The sequence below is a fragment of the Staurois parvus genome, unplaced genomic scaffold (assembly GCF_062004578.1).
Source record: "Staurois parvus isolate SC_StPar_1 unplaced genomic scaffold, SC_StPar_1.0 ptg001522l, whole genome shotgun sequence".
Taxonomy (NCBI): Eukaryota; Metazoa; Chordata; class Amphibia; order Anura; family Ranidae; genus Staurois; species Staurois parvus.
Window position 1 is genome coordinate 50,780 of NW_028319318.1, and position 22,776 is coordinate 73,555.

General features: G+C 45.7%; 1 protein-coding gene across 1 annotated transcript in view; it reads left to right on the forward strand.

Annotated features, from left to right (window-relative positions):
• The window catches only part of LOC149435389 (adhesion G protein-coupled receptor B1-like), a gene marked incomplete at its 5' end in the record, with an annotated part of 89,801 nt that overhangs the window by 49,749 nt on the left and 17,276 nt on the right, over positions 1–22,776 (forward strand). The window contains 3 exon segments of the mRNA XM_089662703.1: positions 4,013–4,121; positions 14,678–14,821; positions 20,720–20,798. Coding sequence (XP_089518829.1) covers positions 4,013–4,121; positions 14,678–14,821; positions 20,720–20,798 — 332 coding nt within the window.

Genomic DNA, 22,776 nt, shown 5'->3' on the forward strand with positions numbered 1-22,776 from the left:
TTGGTGCTTCCGTGTTGGTTTGACGTTGGTGCTTCCATGTTGGATTGACGTTGGCGTTTCTGTGTTGGATTGATGTTGGCGCTTCCGTGTTGGATTGACGTTGGCGCTTCCGTGTTGGATTGACGTTGGCGTTTCTGTGTTGGATTGACGTTGGCGCTTCCGTGTTGGATTGACGTTGGTGCTTCCATGTTGGATTGACGTTGGCGTTTCTGTGTTGGATTGATGTTGGCGCTTCCGTGTTGGATTGACGTTGGCGCTTCCGTGTTGGATTGACGTTGGCGTTTCTGTGTTGGATTGACGTTGGCGCTTCCGTGTTGGATTGACGTTGGTGCTTCCGTGTTGGATTGACGTTGGTGTTTCCGTGTTGGATTGACGTTGGCGTTTCTGTGTTGGATTGACGTTGGCGCTTCCGTGTTGGATTGACGTTGGCGCTTCCGTGTTGGATTGACGTTGGCGCTTCCGTGTTGGATTGACTTTGGCGTTTCTGTGTTGGATTGATGTTGGCACTTCCGCGTTGGTGTGACATTGGCGCTTCCGTGTTGGATTGACGTTGGTGTTTCCATGTTGGATTGACGTTGGCGTTTCTGTGTTGGATTGACGTTGGCGCTTCCGTGTTGGATTGACGTTGGCGCTTCCGCGTTGGATTGATGTTGGCGCTTCCGTGTTGGATTGACGTTGGTGCTTCCGTGTTGGATTGACGTTGGTGCTTCCAAGTTGGATTGATGTTGGTGCTTCCGTGTTGGATTGACGTTGGCACTTCCGTGTTGGATTGACGTTGGCGCTTCCGTGTTGGATTGACGTTGGCGCTTCCGCGTTGGATTGATGTTGGTGCTTCCGTGTTGGATTGACGTTGGTGCTTCCAAGTTGGATTGACGTTGGTGTTTCCGTGTTGGATTGACGTTGGTGTTTCCGTGTTGGATTGATGTTGGTGCTTCCGCGTTGGAATGACGTTGGCGCTTCCGTGTCGGATTGATGTTGGCGCTTCCGTGTCGGATTGATGTTGGCGCTTCCGTGTTGGATTGATGTTGGTGCTTCCGCATTGGATTGATGTTGGGGCTTGATGATGTCATGTGACGGTGTCTTGGTCTGGTGATTGGCTCAGGCCTGAGCTCTGCATCCTATGAGAAGGTCCCCCCCATAGCCCACGGGGTACATTGTGGGAGCTCCAATAGTTTTCTTCAGGCAGCCAGTATTGGATGGGGTGTGCTGGACCCTCCCACAGCTCTGCCATGTACATACCTTTACAGGGTAATATCTAGGATTGCAAGGATCAGACAAGGTGTCATTGAATTTTTTGTGGCTGGCGAGGCAAATATATATAAATAAAAGTTCTTGTGGCCGGCGTCTGGCTCTGAGCAGAGCGGTGATCACAGATTCCATCGGCTTTACCATCTCAGTACATCGAACGTCAGGTCACATCGGGTTGGGAATCGTCTTCTTCTGATCTGAATATCTGCAGGCTGCTACAATGTATCATTGTGAAGGGATCAGTTGTGTCATGTGACCTTGTTTTGATGTAAAACCCAACACATTATAGATGTGGAAAACCAACAGTCATCTCAAGGTGAATACATTGAAATTTGCTGCAGTACAGCCGCCCCGCGCTACCGCCCCCCCCCCCCCCCATCCCAACACCACCACCTCCCCTCCCCCCCCCCAACACCACCACCCCACCACCACATTATTATCATTGTCAGGATCCTTACCAACATCTGAATCGCAGCGTCTCCGCCGGGTTGTCAAGACAACAGGACATTGGGAAAGAATATCAGAAAGATAAAGACTAATTTGAGGCTTTCTGCCTATCTGCTTATTATTACCGCCCCGGAATGAGGCCTCTCCGGAAACATCTTATTTCAAGAGGCTTTTAATGGCAGGACTGCACTTACCTGAAATACTGAGCGCGGCGGGGGGCGCAAAGCGTTGGGCTGGAAGACCCCGATGACGACCCATCCGTTGGGGAGGGGAAGAGGGGGCAGAACGCGGCGTACGCACTTCAATAATACTGAAACTAAGATAAATTGTAATTCTGATTTTATTTGTTAGTTATTATTACAAACCTTCTTTGTTATTACTATTATTCTAAGAATAATAATAATAATAATAATAATAAACAGTTTCAAAATTAGTCTTCAATAGCGCGGCGTAAATTGACAGCGCAGTATAAGTACCTGAAATAAATAAATAAATAATAACTAATGTTAGGTGTTAAAGTTAACTTTTTTTTAAAATGTGTTTCAGTGTTTTTATATTATTATTTTTATATAGATATACATATATATATATATATATATATATATATAATTATTGTTATTAATAATAATAGCAATAATATAAAAACACTGAAACAAAGTTTAAAAAAAAGTTAACTTTAACACCTAACATTAGTTATTCATTATTGAAGACTCATTTTGAAATTGTTCATTATTATTATTAGAATAATAGTAATAATAGTAATAATAATAATAGCAATAATAATAATAGTAGTAATAATAACTCTTATTTTTATTTGTTACATTTTTAAACTTTTATATTATTAATATTCTTCTTCATAATCATAATATTAATAATAATAATAATAATGAAGAAGAAGAAGAATAGTAACAATATAAAAGGTCTGTTTAAAAATGTAACAAATAAAAATAAAAGTTATTATTACTACTATTATTATTATTATATTATTATTATTATTAATAATAGTAGTAGTAATAATAATAATAACAATATATAAAAGCACAGTTTAAAATCGTTAACATCAAATTGGTTGTTAATTATTGCAGCCTAAGTTTTTAAACTGTCATATTATTATTATTATTATTATTATTTTACTACTATTAATAAGCCTTTTTATTTGTTAAAGTTTAATTTTTAAACTGACCTTTTATGTTGTTATTGCTGTTATTATTATTAATAATAATAATAATAATAATAATAATAATATGACAGTTTAAAACTTAGGCTGCAATAATTAACAACTATTTTTATGTGTTTAAGTTACCTTTTTTTAACTGTGCTTTTATATATTGTTATTATTATTATTGCTACTACTATTAATAATAATAATAGTAATAATAATATAATAATAATAATAGTAGTAGTAATAATAACTCTTATTTTTATTTGTTACATTTTTAAACTTTTATATTATTACTATTTTTCTTCTTCTTTATCATAATAATAATAATAATAATAATAATGAAGAAGAAGAATAGTAATAATATAAAAGTTTAAAAATGTAACAAATAAAAATAAGAGTTATTATTACTACTATTATTATTATTATTATATTATTATTACTATTATTATTATTATATTATTATTATTACTATTATTATTATATTATTATTACTATTATTATTATTATTATATTATTATTACTATTATTATTATTATATTATTATTACTATTTTTATTATTATATTATTATTACTATTATTATTATATTATTATTACTACTATTATTATTATTATATTATTATTACTATTATTATTATTATATTATTATTACTATTATTATTATTATTATATTATTATTACTACTATTATTATTATTATATTATTACTATTATTATTATTATATTATTATTACTATTATTATTATTATATTATTATTATATTATTATTAATAATAGTAGTAGCAATAATAATAATAACAATATATAAAAGCACAGTTAAAAAAAAAAGTTAACATCAAAATAGTTGTTAATTATTGCAGCCTAAGTTTTAAACTGTTCTTTTATTATTATTATTTTACTACTATTAATAAGCCTTTTTATTTGTTAAAGTTTAATTTTTAAACTGACCTTTTATGTTGTTATTGCTGTTATTATTAATAATACCATAAATAATAATAATAAAACATGAGTTCACAGTTAGGCTTCAATAATGAATTAATAAATATTATCGTGTGTTAAAGTTAACTTTATTATAAAACTGAGTTTCTCTATTATTATTATTATTATTATCATTCAGTATTGATATATTTATATATTATTTGTTTTTTTTTCTGCAGGCCGGTCTGAGTGTCAAAGACCTTTTTAGGCTCATTGAAGATTTCATCGATGTCATCGGATTCAGAATGAAAGATTTTAAAGACTCGTACCAAGTGACAGACAACGTGGGTAAGTGACGTGGCGCAGAATGAGAGGCTCCGTTCCGGAACCCCGGAGAGATCTCCATCACCTTTGTTGTGTATTTATTCGGAGGGCGTTCCGTGGATTCCATACGCTGCTACTGAATACAATATGTGGATAGAATCGTTCGCGTGGTCCTGCGTGGGACAAGAGCGATAGAGCGATGCACTGTGCGCCAGTCGCTGTGATCCTGACATGTTTCATACCCTGGGGGATGGGAAGGACAGTGTTTTGGCAGCTTACAGGAGAAGGAGGGAACAGAGAGAGTCCTTCGTGTTCCGGTGAGGGGATCTATTGCTGCTTTAGGGATCTAGTGTTGAGGGGGAGCTTGCTGGCTGCTGGAGGGTCTATTGATGCTGGCTGCTGGGAGTTCTGTTGTTGCTGCTGGGGGTCTAATGTTGCTGGGGATGGTATTTTGTTGTGGGTGGTCAATTGTTGCTCTGGTGGGGTCTATTGTTGCTGGAGAGGGGTCTATTGTTGCTGGTATGGGGTCCTCATTGATGGGGTAGTCTATTGTTGTGTGGGGGATCTATTGTTGCTGGAGAGGGGTGTATTTTTGCTGGGATGGGATCCTTGTTGATGGGGTAGTCTATTGTTGTGTGGGGGATCTATTGTTGTTGGGGATGGTATTTTGTTGCGGGTGGTCCATCGTTGCTGTGTGAGGAGTCTATTGTTGCTGCAGGGAATATTCTGATGGTGAAGAGGGATCTATTTTTGCTGGGGTGGAGTACTTGTTGATGGGGTAGTCTATTGTTGTGTGGGGATCTATTGTTGTGTGGAGGATCTATGGTTGCTGGGGTATGTATTGGTGTGTGTGTGTGGTGGATCTATTGTTGCTGGGGTGGGGTGCTTGTTGATGGGGTAGTCTATTGTTAGTGTGAGGATATATTGTTAGTGGGGGGGGGTTATTGTTGTGTGGTGGATCCATTGTTGCTGGGGGATAAGTTGGTGTGTGGTGGATCTATTGTTGCTGGGGTGGGGTTCTTGTTGATGGGGAAGTCTATTGTTGTGCAAGGGATCTATTGTTGTGTGGGGATCTATTGTTGCTGGGGGATGAGTTGGTGTGTGTGTGTGGTGGATCTATTGTTGCTGGGGTGGGGTTCTTGTTGATGGGGAAGTCTATTGTTGTGTAAGGGATCTATTGTTGTGTGGTGATCTATTGTTGCTGGGGGATAAGTTGGTGTGTGGTGGATCTATTGTTGCTGGGGTGGGGTTCTTGTTGATGGGGAAGTCTATTGTTGTGTAAGGGACCTATTGTTGTGTGGTGATCTATTGTTGCTGGGGGATATGTTGGTGTGTGTGGTGGATCTATTGTTGCTGGGGTGGGGTTCTTGTTGATGGGGAAGTCTATTGTTGTGTAAGGGACCTATTGTTGTGTGGTGATCTCTTGTTGCTGGGGGATATGTTGGTGTGTGTGGTGGATCTATTGTTGCTGGGGTGGGGTTCTTGTTGATGGGGGAGTCTATTGTTGTGCAGGGGATCTATTGTTGTGTGGGGATCTATTGTTGCTGGGGATGAGTTGGTGTGTGTGTGTGTGGTGGATCTATTGTTGCTGGGGTAGGGTTCTTGTTGATGGGGTAGTCTATTGTTGCATGGGGGAATCTCTATTGTTGCGTGCGGGAGATCTATTGTTGTGTGTGGATCTATTGTTCTGTGGGGGATATAATGTGTGGGGAATCTATTTTTGTGTAGGAGATCTATTGTTGCTGGCTGGAGGTTTTTTTTTACTGCTTTCCTTGTTATTAACAAATTTCATCCAAATTATTTAGCACCACATGGGGCGGGGCTGGGAGTTGGGTAGGGGGCGGAGTTAAGGGGCAGTGCTCAGAAGGGGAGGAGACAATGGGGGACTCAGAAGGGGGGAGCGGTTTAATCCCTTCCCACCCACCCCGAGGTCCCGAATGCTCAGGGGGTGTGAAGGATCATATGACCGCTCACATGACTTGAAGTCGATCTTTAGGGGTGGTTCACACTCGGGCGTGGTGCGGGGAAAGATGCGGGGGAAGGTGCGGGGCGCGGCCCGGGAGAAGGTGCGGTGTGCGAACGCACCGCCCTTGCTAGACACTCATTGTTAGTCGCACCCCAAACGCATGCAGCAAACGACGCGCATTCCCCGCCTCCGGGACGCATAGTACCCTGCGGTTGGGCGCGCCGTCATCTGTAAAAAAACGCGTTTGGCAGCCGATTGAAATGAACCAAAACCGGAACGCGCAAAAAACGTTGCAGTGTGAACCGCCCCTGAGAGCCGTCTATGACAGATCGACCTTTGTGCCCGGAGTGCGCAGTGGACACGCCCCCAGCCAATAGACATTGGCTGCCCAGCAGCACGAGGGCAGTAGAGCCCGCCCCTTTTCCTGCCACACACGTGTGTTAAGCGATCATAAGGGGTTCGGACGATTATTTATTCCCAGCTTAGTCCGCAGGCCAGGAAGTCGATCCGAGTTCGGAATGTTCATCGTTCACATGACAGATCAGGCGGGAGGCTCTAGAGAAGTCCTGACGCGTTTCGTCCATCAAGGCTGGAAGAGAGGAAACAATGTATACAGACTGGACTGCATGTAGATACAATGTATACAGTCAGGTCCATAAATATTGGGACATGGACACAATTCTAACATTTTTGGCTCTATACACCACAATGGATCTGAAATGAAACAAACAAGATGTGCTTTAACTGCAGACTGTCAGCTTTAATTTGAGGGTATTTACATCCAAATCAGGTGAACGGTGTAGGAATGACAACAGTTTGCATAGGTGCCTCCCACTTGTTAAAGGACCAAAAGTAATGGGACAGAATAATAATCATAAATCAAATTTTCACTTTTTAATACTTGGTTGCAAATCCTTTGCAGTCAATGACAGCCTGAAGTGTGGAACGCATAGACATCCCCAGACGCTGGGTGTCATCCCTGGTGAGGCTCTGCCAGGCCTCTACTACAACTGTCTTCAGTTCCTGCTTGTTCTTGGGGCATTTTCCCTTCAGTTTTGTCTTCAGCAAGTGAAATGCTCCATCAGATTCAGGTCAGGTGATTGGCCATTGCAGAACATTCCACTTCTTTGGTGTCTTTTGCAGTCTGCTTTGGGTCATTGTCCATCTGCACTGTGAAGCGTCCAATGAGTTGTGAAGCATTTGGCTGAATATGAGCCGATAATATTCCCGAAACACTTCACAATTCATCCGGCTGCTTCTGTCAGCCGTCACATCATCAATAAATACAAGAGAAGCAGTTCCATTGGCAGCCATACATGCCCACGCCATGACACTACCACCACCATGATCACTGATGAGGTGGTATGCTGAGGACCATGAGCAGTTCCTTCTCCATCCTCTTCTCTTCCCATCACTCTGGTACAAGTTGATGTCGGTCTCATCTGTCCATAGGATGTTGTTCCAGAACTGTGAAGGCTTTTTTACATGTCGTTTGGCAAACTCTAATCTGGCCTTCCTGTGTTTGAGGCTCACCAATGGTTTCCATCTTGTGGTGAACCCTCTGTATTCACTCTGGTGAAGTCTTCTCCTGATTGGTGACTTTGACACACATACACCTACCTCCTGGAGGGTGTTCTTGATCTGGCCAACTGTTGTGAAGGGTGTTTTCTTCACCAGGGAAAGAATTCTTCGCTCATCCACCACAGTTGTTTTCCGTGGTCTTCCGGGTCTTTTGGTGTTGCTGAGCTCACCGGTGCGTTCCTTCTTTTTAAGAATGTTCCAAACAGTTGTTTTGGCCACGCCTAATGTTTTTGCTATCTCTCTGATGGGTTTGTTTTGTTGTTTCAGCCTAATGATGGCTTCACTGATAGTGACAGCTCTTTGGGTCTCATCTTGAGAGTTGACAGCAACAGATTCCAAATGCAAATAGCACACTTGAAATGAACTCTGGACCTTTTATCTGCTCATTGTAATTGGGATAATGAGGGAATAACACACACCTGGCCATGGAACAGCTGAGAAGCCAATTGTCCCATTACTTTTGGTCCCTTAATAAGTGGGAGGCACATATGCAAACTGTTGTCATTCCTACACCGTTCACCTGATTTGGGTGTAAATACCCTCAAATTAAACCCGACAGTCTGCAGTTAAAGCACATCTTGTTCGTTTCATTTCAAATCCATTGTGGAGTATAGAGCCAAAAATGTTAGAATTGTGTCCATGTCCCAATATTTATGGACCTGACTGTATATGTGGACAGATGCAGGAACTCCCCCCCCCCCCCCCTTCCAAATCACCTCTTGTCTCCGCCCCCTACCCACCTCTGTGCACCACCCTTTGGTTCCACCCCCTACCCGCCTCCCAGTACCGCCCCTTTTATAGACTACAGACCCGGCTATTATTTTGTGGTGCCAAGTAATTTGTATGGAATTTGGAAAATCAGTAAAATGGATCCCCTGCAGCCAGTGACAAGAGGTCCCCGCAGCAACAGTAGACCTTCCCCCCACAACAAAACACCCCTCCAGCAACAATAGATCCCACCCAGTAACAATTGAGCACTCAGCAACATAAGACCCATCCCCAGCAACACTAGATTGCCCTCCAGCAACCAGAAACCTCCCCAGCAACCATAGACACCCCCACCTGAAAAAATAGATCTACAGCAACAATAGATCCCACCCAGTAACATAAGACCCATCTACAGCAACACTAGATCGCCCTCCAGCAACCATAGACACCCCCCACCTGCAAAAATAGATCTCCAGCAACAATAGATCCCTTCAAGTAACATTTGACCACCCAGCAGAATAAGACCCATCTCCAGCAACACTAGATCCCCCACCAGCAACCATAGACCTCCCCCTGCAAAAATAGATCTCCAGCAACAATAGATCCCTTCAAGTAACATTTGACCACCCAGCAGAATAAGACCCATCCCCAGCAACACTAGATCCCCCACCAGCAACCATAGACCTCCCCCTGCAAAAATACATCACCAGCAACAACAGATGCCTCAGCAGTCAGCATCAATAGCCTCTCCAGCTCACCCCAGCAACTCTTGCCACTACATAGATCTAGTGCTGGAGGTGCCAGAACTGGGTTCCCCCTTCTCACCAACAATGGACCCCCCCCCAACAAAATACCCTCCAGCAACAATAGATCCCTTCAAGTAACAATTGACCACCCAGCGACATAAGCCCCATCCCCAGTAACACTATATCCCCCACCAGCAACCATAGACCCCCCTGCAAAAATACATCACCAGCAACAACAGATGCCTCAGCAGTCCTGGAGGTGCTTGGTAACATCTGTTGGCGTGTTACAAAACTTGAAACGTATTGATCCCGCCTCGTATATGACTTTCAGGACAGATCTCCTCCAAGATGACCCAAAAACTCTCACCAGACGTGTGTCCTTCATTATTGACCTCAACCGAATCCTGAGGGCCCATTTGGACTTCGGAGTTGCGGTCAATGTGCACGTTACTGCACTGTGCGATAAAGCACATAACATGCCGTGCTGTGCTGCAGTGGGATTGTGAATGGCACCCCCAATGCAAGGCAACATGGCAGTGTTTGGTGGACGGCAACACACGATCCCATGCAAGGAAACATGGCGGTGTTTGGTGGACGGCAACACACAATCCAATGCAAGGAAACATGGCGGTGTTTGGTGGACGGCAACACACGATCTAATGCAAGGTAACATGGCGGTGTTTGATGGATGGCAACACACAATCCAATGCAAGGTAACATGGCGGCGTTTGGTGGATGGCAACACAAGATCCAATGCAAGGCAACATGGTGGAGTTTGGTGGACGGCAACACACAATCCAATGCAAGGTAACATGGCGGTGTTTGATGGACGGCAACACAAGATCCAATGCAAGGCAACATGGTGGAGTTTGGTGGATGGCAACACAAGATCCAATGCAAGGCAACATGGCGGTGTTTGGTGGACGGCAACACACAATCCAATGCAAGGTAACATGGCGGTGTTTGGTGGACGGCAACACACGATCCAATGCAAGGTAACATGGCGGTGTTTGGTGGACGGCAACACACGATCCAATGCAAGGTAACATGGCGGTGTTTGGTGGACGGCAACACACAATCCAATGCAAGGCAACATGGCGGCGTTTGGTGGATGGCAACACAAGATCCAATGCAAGACAACATGGCGGTGTTTGGTGGATGGCAACACACGATCCAATGCAAGGCAACATGGCGGTGTTTGGTGGATGGCAACACAAGATCCAATGCAAGGCAACATGGCGGTGTTTGGTGGATGGCAACACACGATCCAATGCAAGGCAACATGGCGGTTTTTGGTGGGTGGCAACACACGATCCGATGCAAGGAAACATGGCGGTGTTTGGTGGATGGCAACACACGATCCAATGCAAGGCAACATGGCGGCGTTTGGTGGACAGCAACACACGATCCAATGCAAGGCAACATGGCGGTTTTTGGTGGGTGGCAACACAGGATCCAATACAAGCCAACATGGCGGTGTTTCATGGACGGCCAAACACGATCCAATGCAAGGCAACATGGCGGTGTTTGATGGACGGCCAAACACGATCCAATGCAAGGCAACATGGCGGTGTTTGATGGACGGCAACACACGATCCAATGCAAGACAACATGGCGGTGTTTGATGGACGGCAACACACGATCCAATGCAAGGCAACATGGTGGAGTTTGATGGACGGCAACACACGATCCAATGCAAGGCAACATGGCGGTGTTTGGTGGGTGGCAACACACGATCCAATGCAAGGCAACATGGCGGTGTTTGGTGGGTGGCAACACACGATCCAATGCAAGGCAACATGGCGGGGTTTGATGGACGGCAACACACGATCCAATGCAAGGCAAGGATCTTCCCAAGCTTCATTCTTGCCTGCTTCTGTTCTGAAGATCCGGTAATAGGCCATGTTCGGGGATTCTACCAGAGTGCCGCACCCAAGCCTCCCTGTAGACACGCGGCGTCCCGTATGACGTCAGAGATGATACACCACGGTTACTTACTAAAGACAAATCGGTTGTTCGACTTGCATGGGAATTTTTCCCTGAGCTTACTGAAGGTGGGGGAAGTTCGCTTTCGCAATGCATACCCAATCACATACAAGAAACATAGAAAAAAAAATTATTATTTTTGCTTGCACATGATTGGATGGTGGAAGTCAGCAGAGCTTCCTCTCATTGGTCAAGCTTTGAGGAACATTCCTTTGCAAAGTGAACAGCCTGTTTGCCTTTAGTAAATCGACCACAATGGGTACAGTGAACCGAACGACCTTGCTGGGGACGGCTGTAGCTGGTGGTTGGCCTTGCTGGGGATGGCTGTGTAGCTGGTGGTCGGTTTTGCTGGGGAGGGCTGTGGCTGGTGGTCGGCCTCGCTGGGGATGGCTGTGTAGCTGGTGGTCGGCCTTGCTGGGGACGGCTGTGGCTGGTGGTCGGCCTCGCTGGGGATGGCTGTGTAGCTGATGGTCGGCCTTGCTGGGGATGGCTGTGGCTGGTGGTCGGCCTTGCTGGGGACGGCTGTGGCTGGTGGTCGGCCTTGCTGGGGACGGCTGTGTGGCTGGTGGTCAGCCTTGCTGGGGACGGCTGTAGCTGGTGGTCGGCGTTACTGGGGATGGCTGTGGCTGGTGGTCGGCATTACTGGGGATGGCTGTGGCTGGTGGTCGGCCTTTCTGGGGAGGGCTGTAGCTGGTGGTCGGCCTTTCTGGGGAGCGCTGTAGCTGGTGGTCGGCCTCGCTGGGGACGGCTGTGTGGCTGGTGGTCGGCCTTGCTGGGGATGGCTGTGGCTGGTGGTCGGCCTCGCTGGGGACGGCTGTGGCTGGTGGTCGGCCTTGCTGGGGAGGGCTGTGGCTGGTGGTCGGCCTTGCTGGGGATGGCTGTGTGGCTGGTGGTCGGCGTTGCTGGGGATGGCTGTGGCTGGTGGTCGGCCTTTCTGGGGAGGGCTGTAGCTGGTGGTCGGTTTTGCTGGGGATGGCTGTGGCTGATGGTCGGTTTTGCTGGGGATGGCTGTGGCTGGTGGTCGGCCTCGCTGGGGACGGCTGTGTGGCTGGTGGTCGGCCTTGCTGGGGATGGCTGTGGCTGGTGGTCGGCCTCGCTGGGGACGGCTGTGTGGCTGGTGGTCGGCCTTGCTGGGGATGGCTGTGGCTGGTGGTCGGCCTTGGTGAGATGATTACAGGAGCAGGGGGTTGGGTCCTACAAGTATTATGAAGAAAGGGAAGACTTGAATGCTGAGATCATTTATTGGCGAATTCCCAATCCCAGAATCTGGTGTTCTCCTCCATATCTCAGTACAGAGTGTGATCTCCACCCGCAGAGCGTTCCTCCTCCATCCCTCCGTTCTGCCACTAGGTTGCAGTGGCTGCTTGTCGGCTGCTTATGTATTCTGGATATCCCCCTCCCCCACCCATGCCGGCAGCCTGCTCAGCAGTTCTGTGTAATGGAGATGACTGCATTCATACTCCATCTCCACCGACCTCTTCCTGCTGCTCCACAGATGTGTCCCAATCATCGCTATTGTGTGACAGTGGTGTCACCGCTATTTCCTGTATGAGAATAAAACGGGTAAGAAAATCCCAGGCTGACATCTGTCCTACCACCAAGATTCCACGTAGAGGTCTGTCCCATGTCCTACCACCAAGATTCCACGTAGAGGTCTGTCCTATGTCCTACCACCAAGGTCCCATACAGAGGTCTGACCTATGTCCTACCACCAAGATTCCACCTAGGGGTCTGACCTATGTCCTACCACCAAGATTCCATGCAGAGGTCTGTCCTGTGTCCTACCACCAAGATTCCACGTAGAAGTCTGACCTATGTCCTACCACCAAGATTCCACGTAGAAGTCTGACCTATGTCCTACCACCAAGATTCCACGCAGAAATCTGTCCTATGTCCTACCACCAAGATTCCACCTAGAAGTCTGACCTATGTCCTACCACCAAGATTCCATGCAGAGGTCTGTCCTGTGTCCTACCACCAAGATTCCACGTAGAAGTCTGACCTATGTCCTACCACCAAGATTCCACGCAGAAATCTGTCCTATGTCCTACCACCAAGATTCCACGCAGAAATCTGTCCTATGTCCTACCACCAAGATTCCATGTAGAGGTCTGTCCTATGTCCTTCCAAGATTCCATGTAGAGGTCTGTCCTATGTCCTACCACCAAGATTCCACGTAGAAGTCTGACCTATGTCCTACCACCAAGATTCCACATAGAGGTCTGTCCTATGTCCTTCCAAGATTCCATGTAGAGGTCTGTCCTATGTCCTACCACCAAGATTCCACGCAGAAATCTGTCCTATGTCCTACCACCAAGATTCCACTTAGAGGTCTGTCCTATGTCCTACCACCAAGATTCCACGCAGAAATCTGTCCTATGTCCTACCACCAAGATTCCAGGTATAGGTCTGTCCCATGTCCTACCACCAAGATTCAATGTAGAGATCTGTCCTGTGTCCTACCACCAAGATTCCACGTAGAACGGTCCAGTGCAGCTATTGTCAGGCTGAGGTCACATTAGGCTTCCATTGAAGTCTATGATCACACCAAAACAATCTCCTGTACGGGAGGGAACAAGCCCCGTGGGACAGAATGGCTCTCCTCTTGTCATGCAGTGCTGAACATCGGCCAATGTACTTCGATGATACAGGTGTGAATGGGAATCACCAGGATCCCACGTACAAGGGTCCCACGTACAAAGGCCCCACGTACAAGGGTCCCACGTACAAGGGTCCCACGTACAAGGGTCCCACGTACAAAGGTCCCACGTACAAAGGCCCCACGTACAAAGGTCCCACATACAAGGGTTCCACGTACAAGGGTCACACGTACAAGGGTCTCACGTACAAAGGTCCCACATACAAAGGTCCCACGTACAAGGGTCCTGTACAGTTATTAATGAGTAAGCAAGGGAGCTCCATGCCGGGGGCCAGTGTCTGCTACTGTGCTGAGAACACTAATGAGGCACATTACGGCCAAAAGTATGAGGTCACCTACCCATCACACCTACCTATGTACCCAAAAATCTGAGTTCACCTGACAATCCACCTGCCTATCAGGGCCAAAGTATGAGGTCACCTACCCATCACACCTACCTATATGGCCAAAATTATGAGGTCACCTACCCATCACACCTACCTATATGGCCAAAAGTGTGAGGTCACCTACCCATCACACCTACCTATATGGCCAAAAGTATGAGGTCACCTACCCATCACACCTACCTATATGGCCAATCCTTCATATTACTGTCCGTGGTTCTGGTTCAGCCACCTACCTGCTCTGTGGTTTATAAACGATCGTTCTCTTACTGCTGAATGTGTTCCCTGTGCCCCGCGTCTCCTGTGAGCTTCCCACAAAGCCCCCAGTGCCTGCAACATGTTAGACTGACAGCACTGTGCAGAATTCTCCACCAACAGTGTGATTTACGGGGTGAGGCTGTGGCCTTCAGGAAGCCCTGTGAGAAGCCTACTGAAAGGAGCCCAAAATTTGATCAAAGGTCAATGAAAATCGATGCGTTTTTAATGTTCGATAACACTGGATGCATGCTGGGAGCTCTGTGACCCTGACGGCCATTTTTCTTTCCATACAGTTCTGAGCATCTACAAGCGGCAGGCGACCAATCCCAGCGACATCAGCTTCCCCATGAAGGGTTGGCGCGGGTTGGTGGAGTGGGCGAGGAGCGCCGAAGACAAAGTCTCCATCTCCAAGAACTTCCTGTCCATGGAGGACGCAGGTAACGGCACCCAGCTGGTCCATCCAACGTGGAAAGGCGTGGTCTGCTTGGGGTTTAAGCAGGCTATATGCGGGTCGAATTCCGAACGATTTTTCGATTGAAAACATCGTTCGTTTTGTAATCCGATGGTGCCACCAATGATTAAAAAAATCGGTCGTTTATCGTGAATTTTCACAAAATGGGGAGGAGCCACGAAAATCGGCCGGCGCCATCGCCCCACCAACACAGCGGAAATCAGCCGATTATTCTTAGGTCCGATTTCCAAACGTTTTTTGTTCGAAAAATTGGACCTAAAAATAATCTGCCGATTTTCGTGGTTAGTGGGGCGATGGCGCCGACTGATCTTCGCTGTTAGTAGGGCGATGGCGCCGACTGATCTTCGCTGTTAGTAGTGCGATGGCGCCGACCGATTTTCGTGGTTAGTGGGGCGATGGCGCCGACTGATCTTCGCTGTTAGTAGGGCGATGGCGCCGGCTGATTTTCGCGGTTAGTGGGGCGATGGCGCCAGCCGATTTTTGCGGCTAGTGGGGCGATGGCGCCAGCCGATTTTTGCGGCTAGTGGGGCGATGGCGCCAGCCGATTTTCGCGGTTAGTGGGGCGATGGCGCCAGCCGATTTTTGCGGCTAGTGGGGCGGTGTTTTGGACCGGATTAAAGCTTTTCGACTGGATTCAAAGTATTCGCATCGAATTTGAATCAAAAATATCGAATCGGTCCAAATTCATTGTGGTTTTATTCGAAATTCAAATTCTGGAAGACTGTTATATTTATTTTCTATTCTATTCTTTTCTGTTCTGTTCTATTATTTTGCATTCTGTTCTATTTTATTCTGTTTTATTTTAGTCTATTCTTTTTGAAATTTGAACCTCAGAAGACATCTATATTCCATTTGATTCTATTATATTCTATTCTTTTTTCTATTCTACTCTTTTCTGTTCCATTCCTTTTTTTTTCTATTTTTTTATTCTTTTCTATTTTATTCTATTCTATTCTATGTTTTAATTTTTTATTCTATTCTGTTTAACTCTATACTTTTCTATTCTATTCGGTTTTATTCTATTCTTTTCAAATACAGCTGTATTCTATTTTACTCTATTCTATTCCTTTATTTTCTATTCTCTTTAATTCTATTCTTTTTATTTTTTATTCTATTCTGCTCTAACTCTATTTTTTCTATTCTGTTCTTTTTTATTCTATTCTGTCTTATTCTATTCTTTTCGAAATGTAAACGTCAGAAGACGGCTATACTCTATTATATTCTGTTCTATTCTATTCTATTTTTTCTATTCTATTCTTTTCTATTGTATTCAGTTATTTTATATTCTACTTTATTCTGTGATATTCTTTTCTATTTTATTTCTTTAATTTATATTCTATTTTATTCTATTCTTTTCTATTTTATTTTATTCTATTTTTTATTTTTTTATTCTATTCTATTCTGTTCTGTTTGACTCTATACTTTTCTATTCTATTTTACTCTATTCTATTCCTTTATTTTCTATTCTAATTTGTTCTATACTTTTCTATTCTTTAAATTTGAACTTCAGAAGACGTCTATATTCTATTTGATTCTATTATATTCTATTCTTTTTCCTATTCTACTCTTTTCTATTCCTTTATTTTATGTTCTATTTTATTCTTTTCTGTTCTATTCCTTTATTTTCTATTTTTTTCTATTCTTATCTAATCCGTTTTTGTTTAACTTCTTTTCTATTCTGTTTTATTCTATTCTATTCTTTTCAAAATTTAAACGTCAGAAGACGGCTATACTCTATTTGATTCTATTGTATTCCTTTATTTTCAATTCTATTTTATTCTATTCTTTTCTATTGTATTCCTTTAGTTTATATTCTATTTAAAAAAAAAAAATTATTCTGTTCTGTTTAACGCTATACTTTTCTATTCTATTCTGTTTTATTCTATTCTTTTCAAATACAGCTGTATTCTATTTTACTCTATTCTATTCCTATATTTTCTATTCTTTTTAATTATATTTTTATTTTTTTATTCTATTCCACTCTAACTCTATTTTTTCTATTCTATTCTATTTTATTCTGTTTTATTCTACTCTATTCTTTTCAAACTTCGAATTTTGGAGGGCGGCTATATTCTAACACTGACACACACAGCCTTTGACGGGAATCAGCAATAATCAGCAATATATTTATATTTCCAATTTATTTTCCAATTCGATTTTGTTTTTGAGTTCGATTCCATTCAAATTTTCATTATTTCGGAATCCTTTCCATTCGTTACTATTGCGATCCTGAAATTCGGATACATCTGAATCTCCGAATAAAGAAATTCCGACATTCGATGTCTGCCAATATCCACGTGTGTTTGTGAGAATTGATCCGAATACAGATCGACTCACTGCAAACGTTCGTTATCAAACATCTTTTATATTTATAATCGACAGGTTGCTTTAGCAATCATTATAGTGGCAAACGGGGATATTTGTCGATATCAATTCGAGGCAGGCCGTCCCGACACCAATATTTGAATCGATGATGAATGGCTTGGTAGTGGTCGCTCGGACCGAGATCGATCGTGAATTGCTATGTGTATGGCCAGCCTGAAGCAGCTGATTGTGGTTTGTTGCTTTGAGGTGAAGGCCAAAGCAGGCAGCAGGCAAGGATAGTCAGTTCTCAGGCAGAGGTCGAGGCAGGCAGCAGGAAAGGATAGTCAGTTCTCAGGCAGAGGTCGAGGCAGGCAGCAGAAAAGGATAGTCAGTTCTCAGGCAGGGGACCAGGCAGGCAGAAGGAAAGGATAGTCAGTTCTCAGGCAGGGGACGAGGCAGGCAGCAGGAAAGGATAGTCAGTTCTCAGGCAGGGGACAAGGCAGGCAGCAGAAAAGGATAGTCAGTTCTCAGGCAGGGGACGAGGCAGGCAGAAGGAAAGGATAGTCCGTTCTCAGGCAGCGGACAAGGCAGGCAGCAGAAAAGGATAGTCAGTTCTCAGGCAGAGGTCGAGGCAGGCAGCAGAAAAGGATAGTCAGTTCTCAGGCAGGGGACCAGGCAGGCAGAAGGAAAGGATAGTCAGTTCTCAGGCAGGGGACGAGGCAGGCAGAAGGAAAGGATAGTCAGTTCTCAGGCAGGGGACGAGGCAGGCAGCAGGTAAGGATAGTCAGTTCTCAGGCAGGGGACCAGGCAGGCAGAAGGAAAGGATAGTCAGTTCTCAGGCAGGGGACGAGGCAGGCAGAAGGAAAGGATAGTCAGTTCTCAGGCAGGGGACGAGGCAGGCAGCAGGTAAGGATAGTCAGTTCTCAGGCAGGGGACCAGGCAGGCAGAAGGAAAGGATAGTCAGTTCTCAGGCAGGGGACGAGGCAGGCAGAAGGAAAGGATAGTCAGTTCTCAGGCAGGGAAGGAGACAGGCAGCAGGCAAGGATAGTCAGTTCTCAGGCAGGGGACCAGGCAGGCAGCAGGCAAGGATAGTCAGTTCTCAGGCAGGGGACCAGGCAGGCAGAAGGAAAGGATAGTCAGTTCTCAGGCAGGGGACGAGGCAGGCAGAAGGAAGGGATAGTCAGTTCTCAGGCAGGGGATGAGGTAGGCAGCAGGCAAGGATAGTCAGTTCTCAGGAAGAGGTCGAGGCAGGCAAGGATAGTCAGTTCTCAGGCAGGGGTTGAGGCAGGCAGCAGGAAAGGATAGTCCGTTCTCAGGCAGGGGACAAGGCAGACAGAAGGAAAGGATAGTCAATTCTCAGGCAGGGGACGAGGCAGGCAGAAGGAAAGAATAGTCAGTTCTCAGGAAGAGGTTGAGGCAGGCAGCAGGAAAGGATAGTCAGTTCTCAGGCAGGGAACGAGACAAGCAGCAGGCAAGGATAGTCAGTTCTCAGGATGAGGTCGAGGCAGGCAGCAGGCAAGGATAGTCAGTTCTCAGGCAGGGGACGAGGAAGGCAAGGATAGTCAGTTCTCAGGCAGGGGTTGAGGTAGGCAGCAGGCAAGAATAGTCAGTTTTCAGGAAGAGGTTGAGGCAGGCAAGGATAGTCAGTTCTCAGGCAGGGGACGAGGCAGGCAGCAGGAAAGAATAGCCCGTTCTCAGGCAGGAGTTGAGGCAGGCAGCAGGCAAGGATAGTCAGTTCTCAGGATGAGGTTGAGGCAGGCAGCAGGCAAGGATAGTCAGTTCTCATGAAGAGGTTGAAGCAGACGTCAGGCAAGGATAGTCAGTTTTCAGGCAGAGATCAAGGCAGGCACCAGATAAGGATAGTCAAGTTTTCAGGCGAGGGTCAAGGCAGGTGGCAGATAAGGATGTCAGATTTTTGGCCAAGGGTGTAGTAAGTGGGTGGCAAGGATAGTCAGTTTTCAGGCAGGGGACGAGCCCCATCATTGGTGTCAGTGGGAGGAATAATGGTCCATCATTGGTGTCAGTGGGAGGAATAATGGCCCATCGTTGGTGTCAGTGGCAGAAATGATGCCCCACCATCGGTGTCAGTGAAGAGAATAGGTCCTTTTATCGGAGGGAAGAATAGTGCTTCGAGGGTCAGATAAAGATAAGCCAAGGGCCACATATGGCCCCTGGGCCACAATTTGGAGCTCACTGCTCTAGAGGGAGACTTTTCAGGGTTACATTTGAAATCGACATAAAAGCACATAAGACATAATGACAGTCGGACGGAGAACGACTTCTAACTAAACATTATAATAATACCTCGACGTGTGCTCCCCTAGAACACCAGCACCATCTCCGCCCAGACAAGGCCGAACATTTCCATTTGCGGGTAACTCCTCGGAATCAGAGCTCTCCGACATGCGCCGCTGACAGGACAGACGTGTTTTTAGGAAGATTTTAGGGCGATCGAATTTTGTGTGGGTAAGGGTGGGGACTGGAAAGGTCGTCATTAGGCCTGTGACGGGAAGGCAATGTCGCGGGCCATTACTTCCACTTTCACCGCTGTTAGATCAGATTTTCTGCCTGCGAAATGCCAGCTGCACCCACCCGCTGATCTCATAATGTCTCCCGTTCTGGTGCCTAATGCTCCATGCACTGGCAGTCCAAGACGGGCCGCCCAGCGAGGGGTTAAATGGGAATTCGCATGCCGAAAGGAAGCAACCGCAAGGCTCGCTTGGTGCAAAACGGCCGACGATTTCCTTGAAGGCTCAACAGTGGTAGTGCAGGCCTTCTGGTCAGGTGGTTACCCCAATGTGGTCTTGCAGCGCTGAGGTCCTGGTCATGGAGCTGGTAGGTTCCCCTTCAGATCGTGACGGTTTATTCCTCACACTCTAGAAAAGCACACGATTTCGCGTGCGTTCCAGACGCACATAGAGGTGAACCGAAGAGTTAATGAGCCCCAAATTCCTCCCCCTTTGCCTCTCTATGGGGTAGTCAAGCGAGCAGGGGAGGACTGCTGGGCCCCCCGGGCAATATGGGATCATGGGGCCCCTGTGTCCTTGCCCACACTCAAAGCACACCCAAAAAAGCCTATAAAAGGTACCAGGGGCATTGCATGGGGCCCCCTACTGACCCCGGGTCAGCGCCTGAGTGCTCGAATGGTCAGTCCGCCCCTGCAAGCGAGTTACATATTCATCGCCCCTCCAAAAAAAAAAATCGATAGAGTCAAATCCACCCTAGTGAGCCGCAGAGTCCTCCTCGCCTTCCCCCTCCGTTAACTGTCCACTCTGCTATTTCATGTCTAACCTCGGTAGATAGAGGGGCCCCAAAGCGTTCACCACCGCTGCAAGGCACCGCTCACCAGCTGCATTCACAACATGCGCCCCATGTGATAACCTTTCCTTATGAATTATTCATCCCCCCCCATTCTACCGCATCCAAGTAAAAGCTTATTAGCCCCGGAATGACTTAGTGGCCTCTATGGGCCTCAATGACTTAGTAGCCTCTAGGGGCCTCCATGCGGCTCCAGGATCTCGCATCGCCTCCTTACCAGTTTTTTCTTTTTGTGTTACAGATTCCGCAGATGATTCCGCCATGTTTGTGATTGGAACAGTACTGTACAGGAACCTGGGAGGATTCCTCACCCTGCAGAGGTGAGATACCAAACCTCTCCTAGTTATGTTCTTATAGATAGAATTCATTTGAAAATTAAGGTAAATCTTCAATTTCATGATCTAAACACATGCAAAAAAAAACAATGGTGCAATTTAAAGGATACGATTCACCATGGCTGGAATTCCAAATTTGCAGGTTGGGTGCAAAATCGTTTTCCAAAATTCCAACTTCTTCCAACTCAACTCTTTTGGAAAGCCTTCCCAGTGGAGGATGTTATAGCAACAAAGGCGGGGGGGGGGGGAGTACCTCTATATTAATATCCATGGGGGGGGGGGTTATCTCTGTATTACTGTCCATGGGGGGGTTATCTCTATATTAATGTTCATGGTTTTGGAATGAGATGTCCAACAAGGTGTCAGGTGTCCACAATTCCTGGCCATGTAGTGGAGGAGTGCGCAGAGCTATAAACATAGCTACAAAGCTGTGACCATTGTGGTTATCGAAGCCAATAACAAAGCCATTGGCCGTCATGCCAGTGCCGACACGTGCTCCCATGTACAAAGCCAGCTCCATAAAGACATGGTTGACCAGTTTGTTGTGGGGGAACTCAAGTGTCCTGTGCAGAGCCCTGACCTCAACTCTACTGAATGCCTTTAGGATGAATTGAAATGCCGATCGCGTGCCAGGTCTTCTCATCCAACATCAGTACTTGAACTCGCCAGTGGATGCAAATTCCTCCGCCATCTTGTGGAAAGTCTTCCCTGAAGAGTGGAAGCTGATATAGCCACAAAGGGGTCAACTCCATATTAATGGCCATTGGGGAACTCTATTATAATGGCCCTAGTTTTTAGAATGAGATGTCTAGTTCCATAAAGACATGATTTGGTGTGGAGGAACTTGAGTGTCCTGCACAGAGCCCTGACCTCAACCCTACTGAGCACCTTTAGGATGAATTGAAGTGCCGATCGCGAGCCAGGTCTTCTCTTCCAACATCAGTACTTGAACTCACCAGTGGATGCAAATTCCTTTGCGGTCTTGTGGAAAGTCTTCCCTGAAGAGTGGAGGATGATATTAATGGCCACTGGGGAACTTTATTATAATGGCCTAGTTTTTAGAATGAGATGTCTAGCTCCATAAAGACATGGTTTGGTGTGGAGGAACTTGAGTGTCCTGCACAGAGCCCTGACCTCAACCCTACTGAGCACCTTTAGGATGAATTGAAATACCAATTGTAAGCCAGGTCTTCTCATCCAACATCAGTACTTGAACTCGCCAGTGGATGCAAATTCCTCCGCCATCTTGTGGAAAGTCTTCCCTGAAGAGTGGAGGCTGATATAGCCACAAAGGGATCAACTCCATATTAATGGTCATTGGGGAACTCTATTATAATGGCCCTAGTTTTTAGAATATGTTTAGCTCCATAAAGACATGGTTTGGTGTGGAGGAACTTGAGTGTCCTGTGCAGAGCCTTGTCCTCAACCTTACTGAACACCTTTAGGATAAATTGAAATGCGATCGTGAGCCAGGTCTTCTCATCCAACATCAGTACTTGAACTCACCAGTGGATGCAAATTCCTCTGCGATTTTGTAGAACGTCTTCCCTGAAGAGTGGAGGATGATATTAATGGCCATTGGGGAACTCTATTATAATGACCCTAGTTTTTAGAATGAGATGTCTAGCTCCAGAAAGACATGGTTTGGTGTGGAGGAACTTGAGTGTCCTGCACAGAGCCCTGATCTCAACCCTACTGAGCACCTTTGGGATGAATTGGAATGCTGATGGTGAGCCTTCTCATCCAACATCAGGATCTGAGCTCACAAATGGGCATAAATTCCCACGAATACTCTCAAAACTTTTGTTGAAAGTCTTCCTAGAAGAGTGAAGGATGTTATAGCCACAAGAAAAGAGAAGCCCCTCCCCTCATATTAACAGCCATGGTTTTCAGAATGGACCATAAAGCGTCCATAAGCCCAAATACAATCCTTCCCCAAAACATGCATTGGCATACTCAGCAG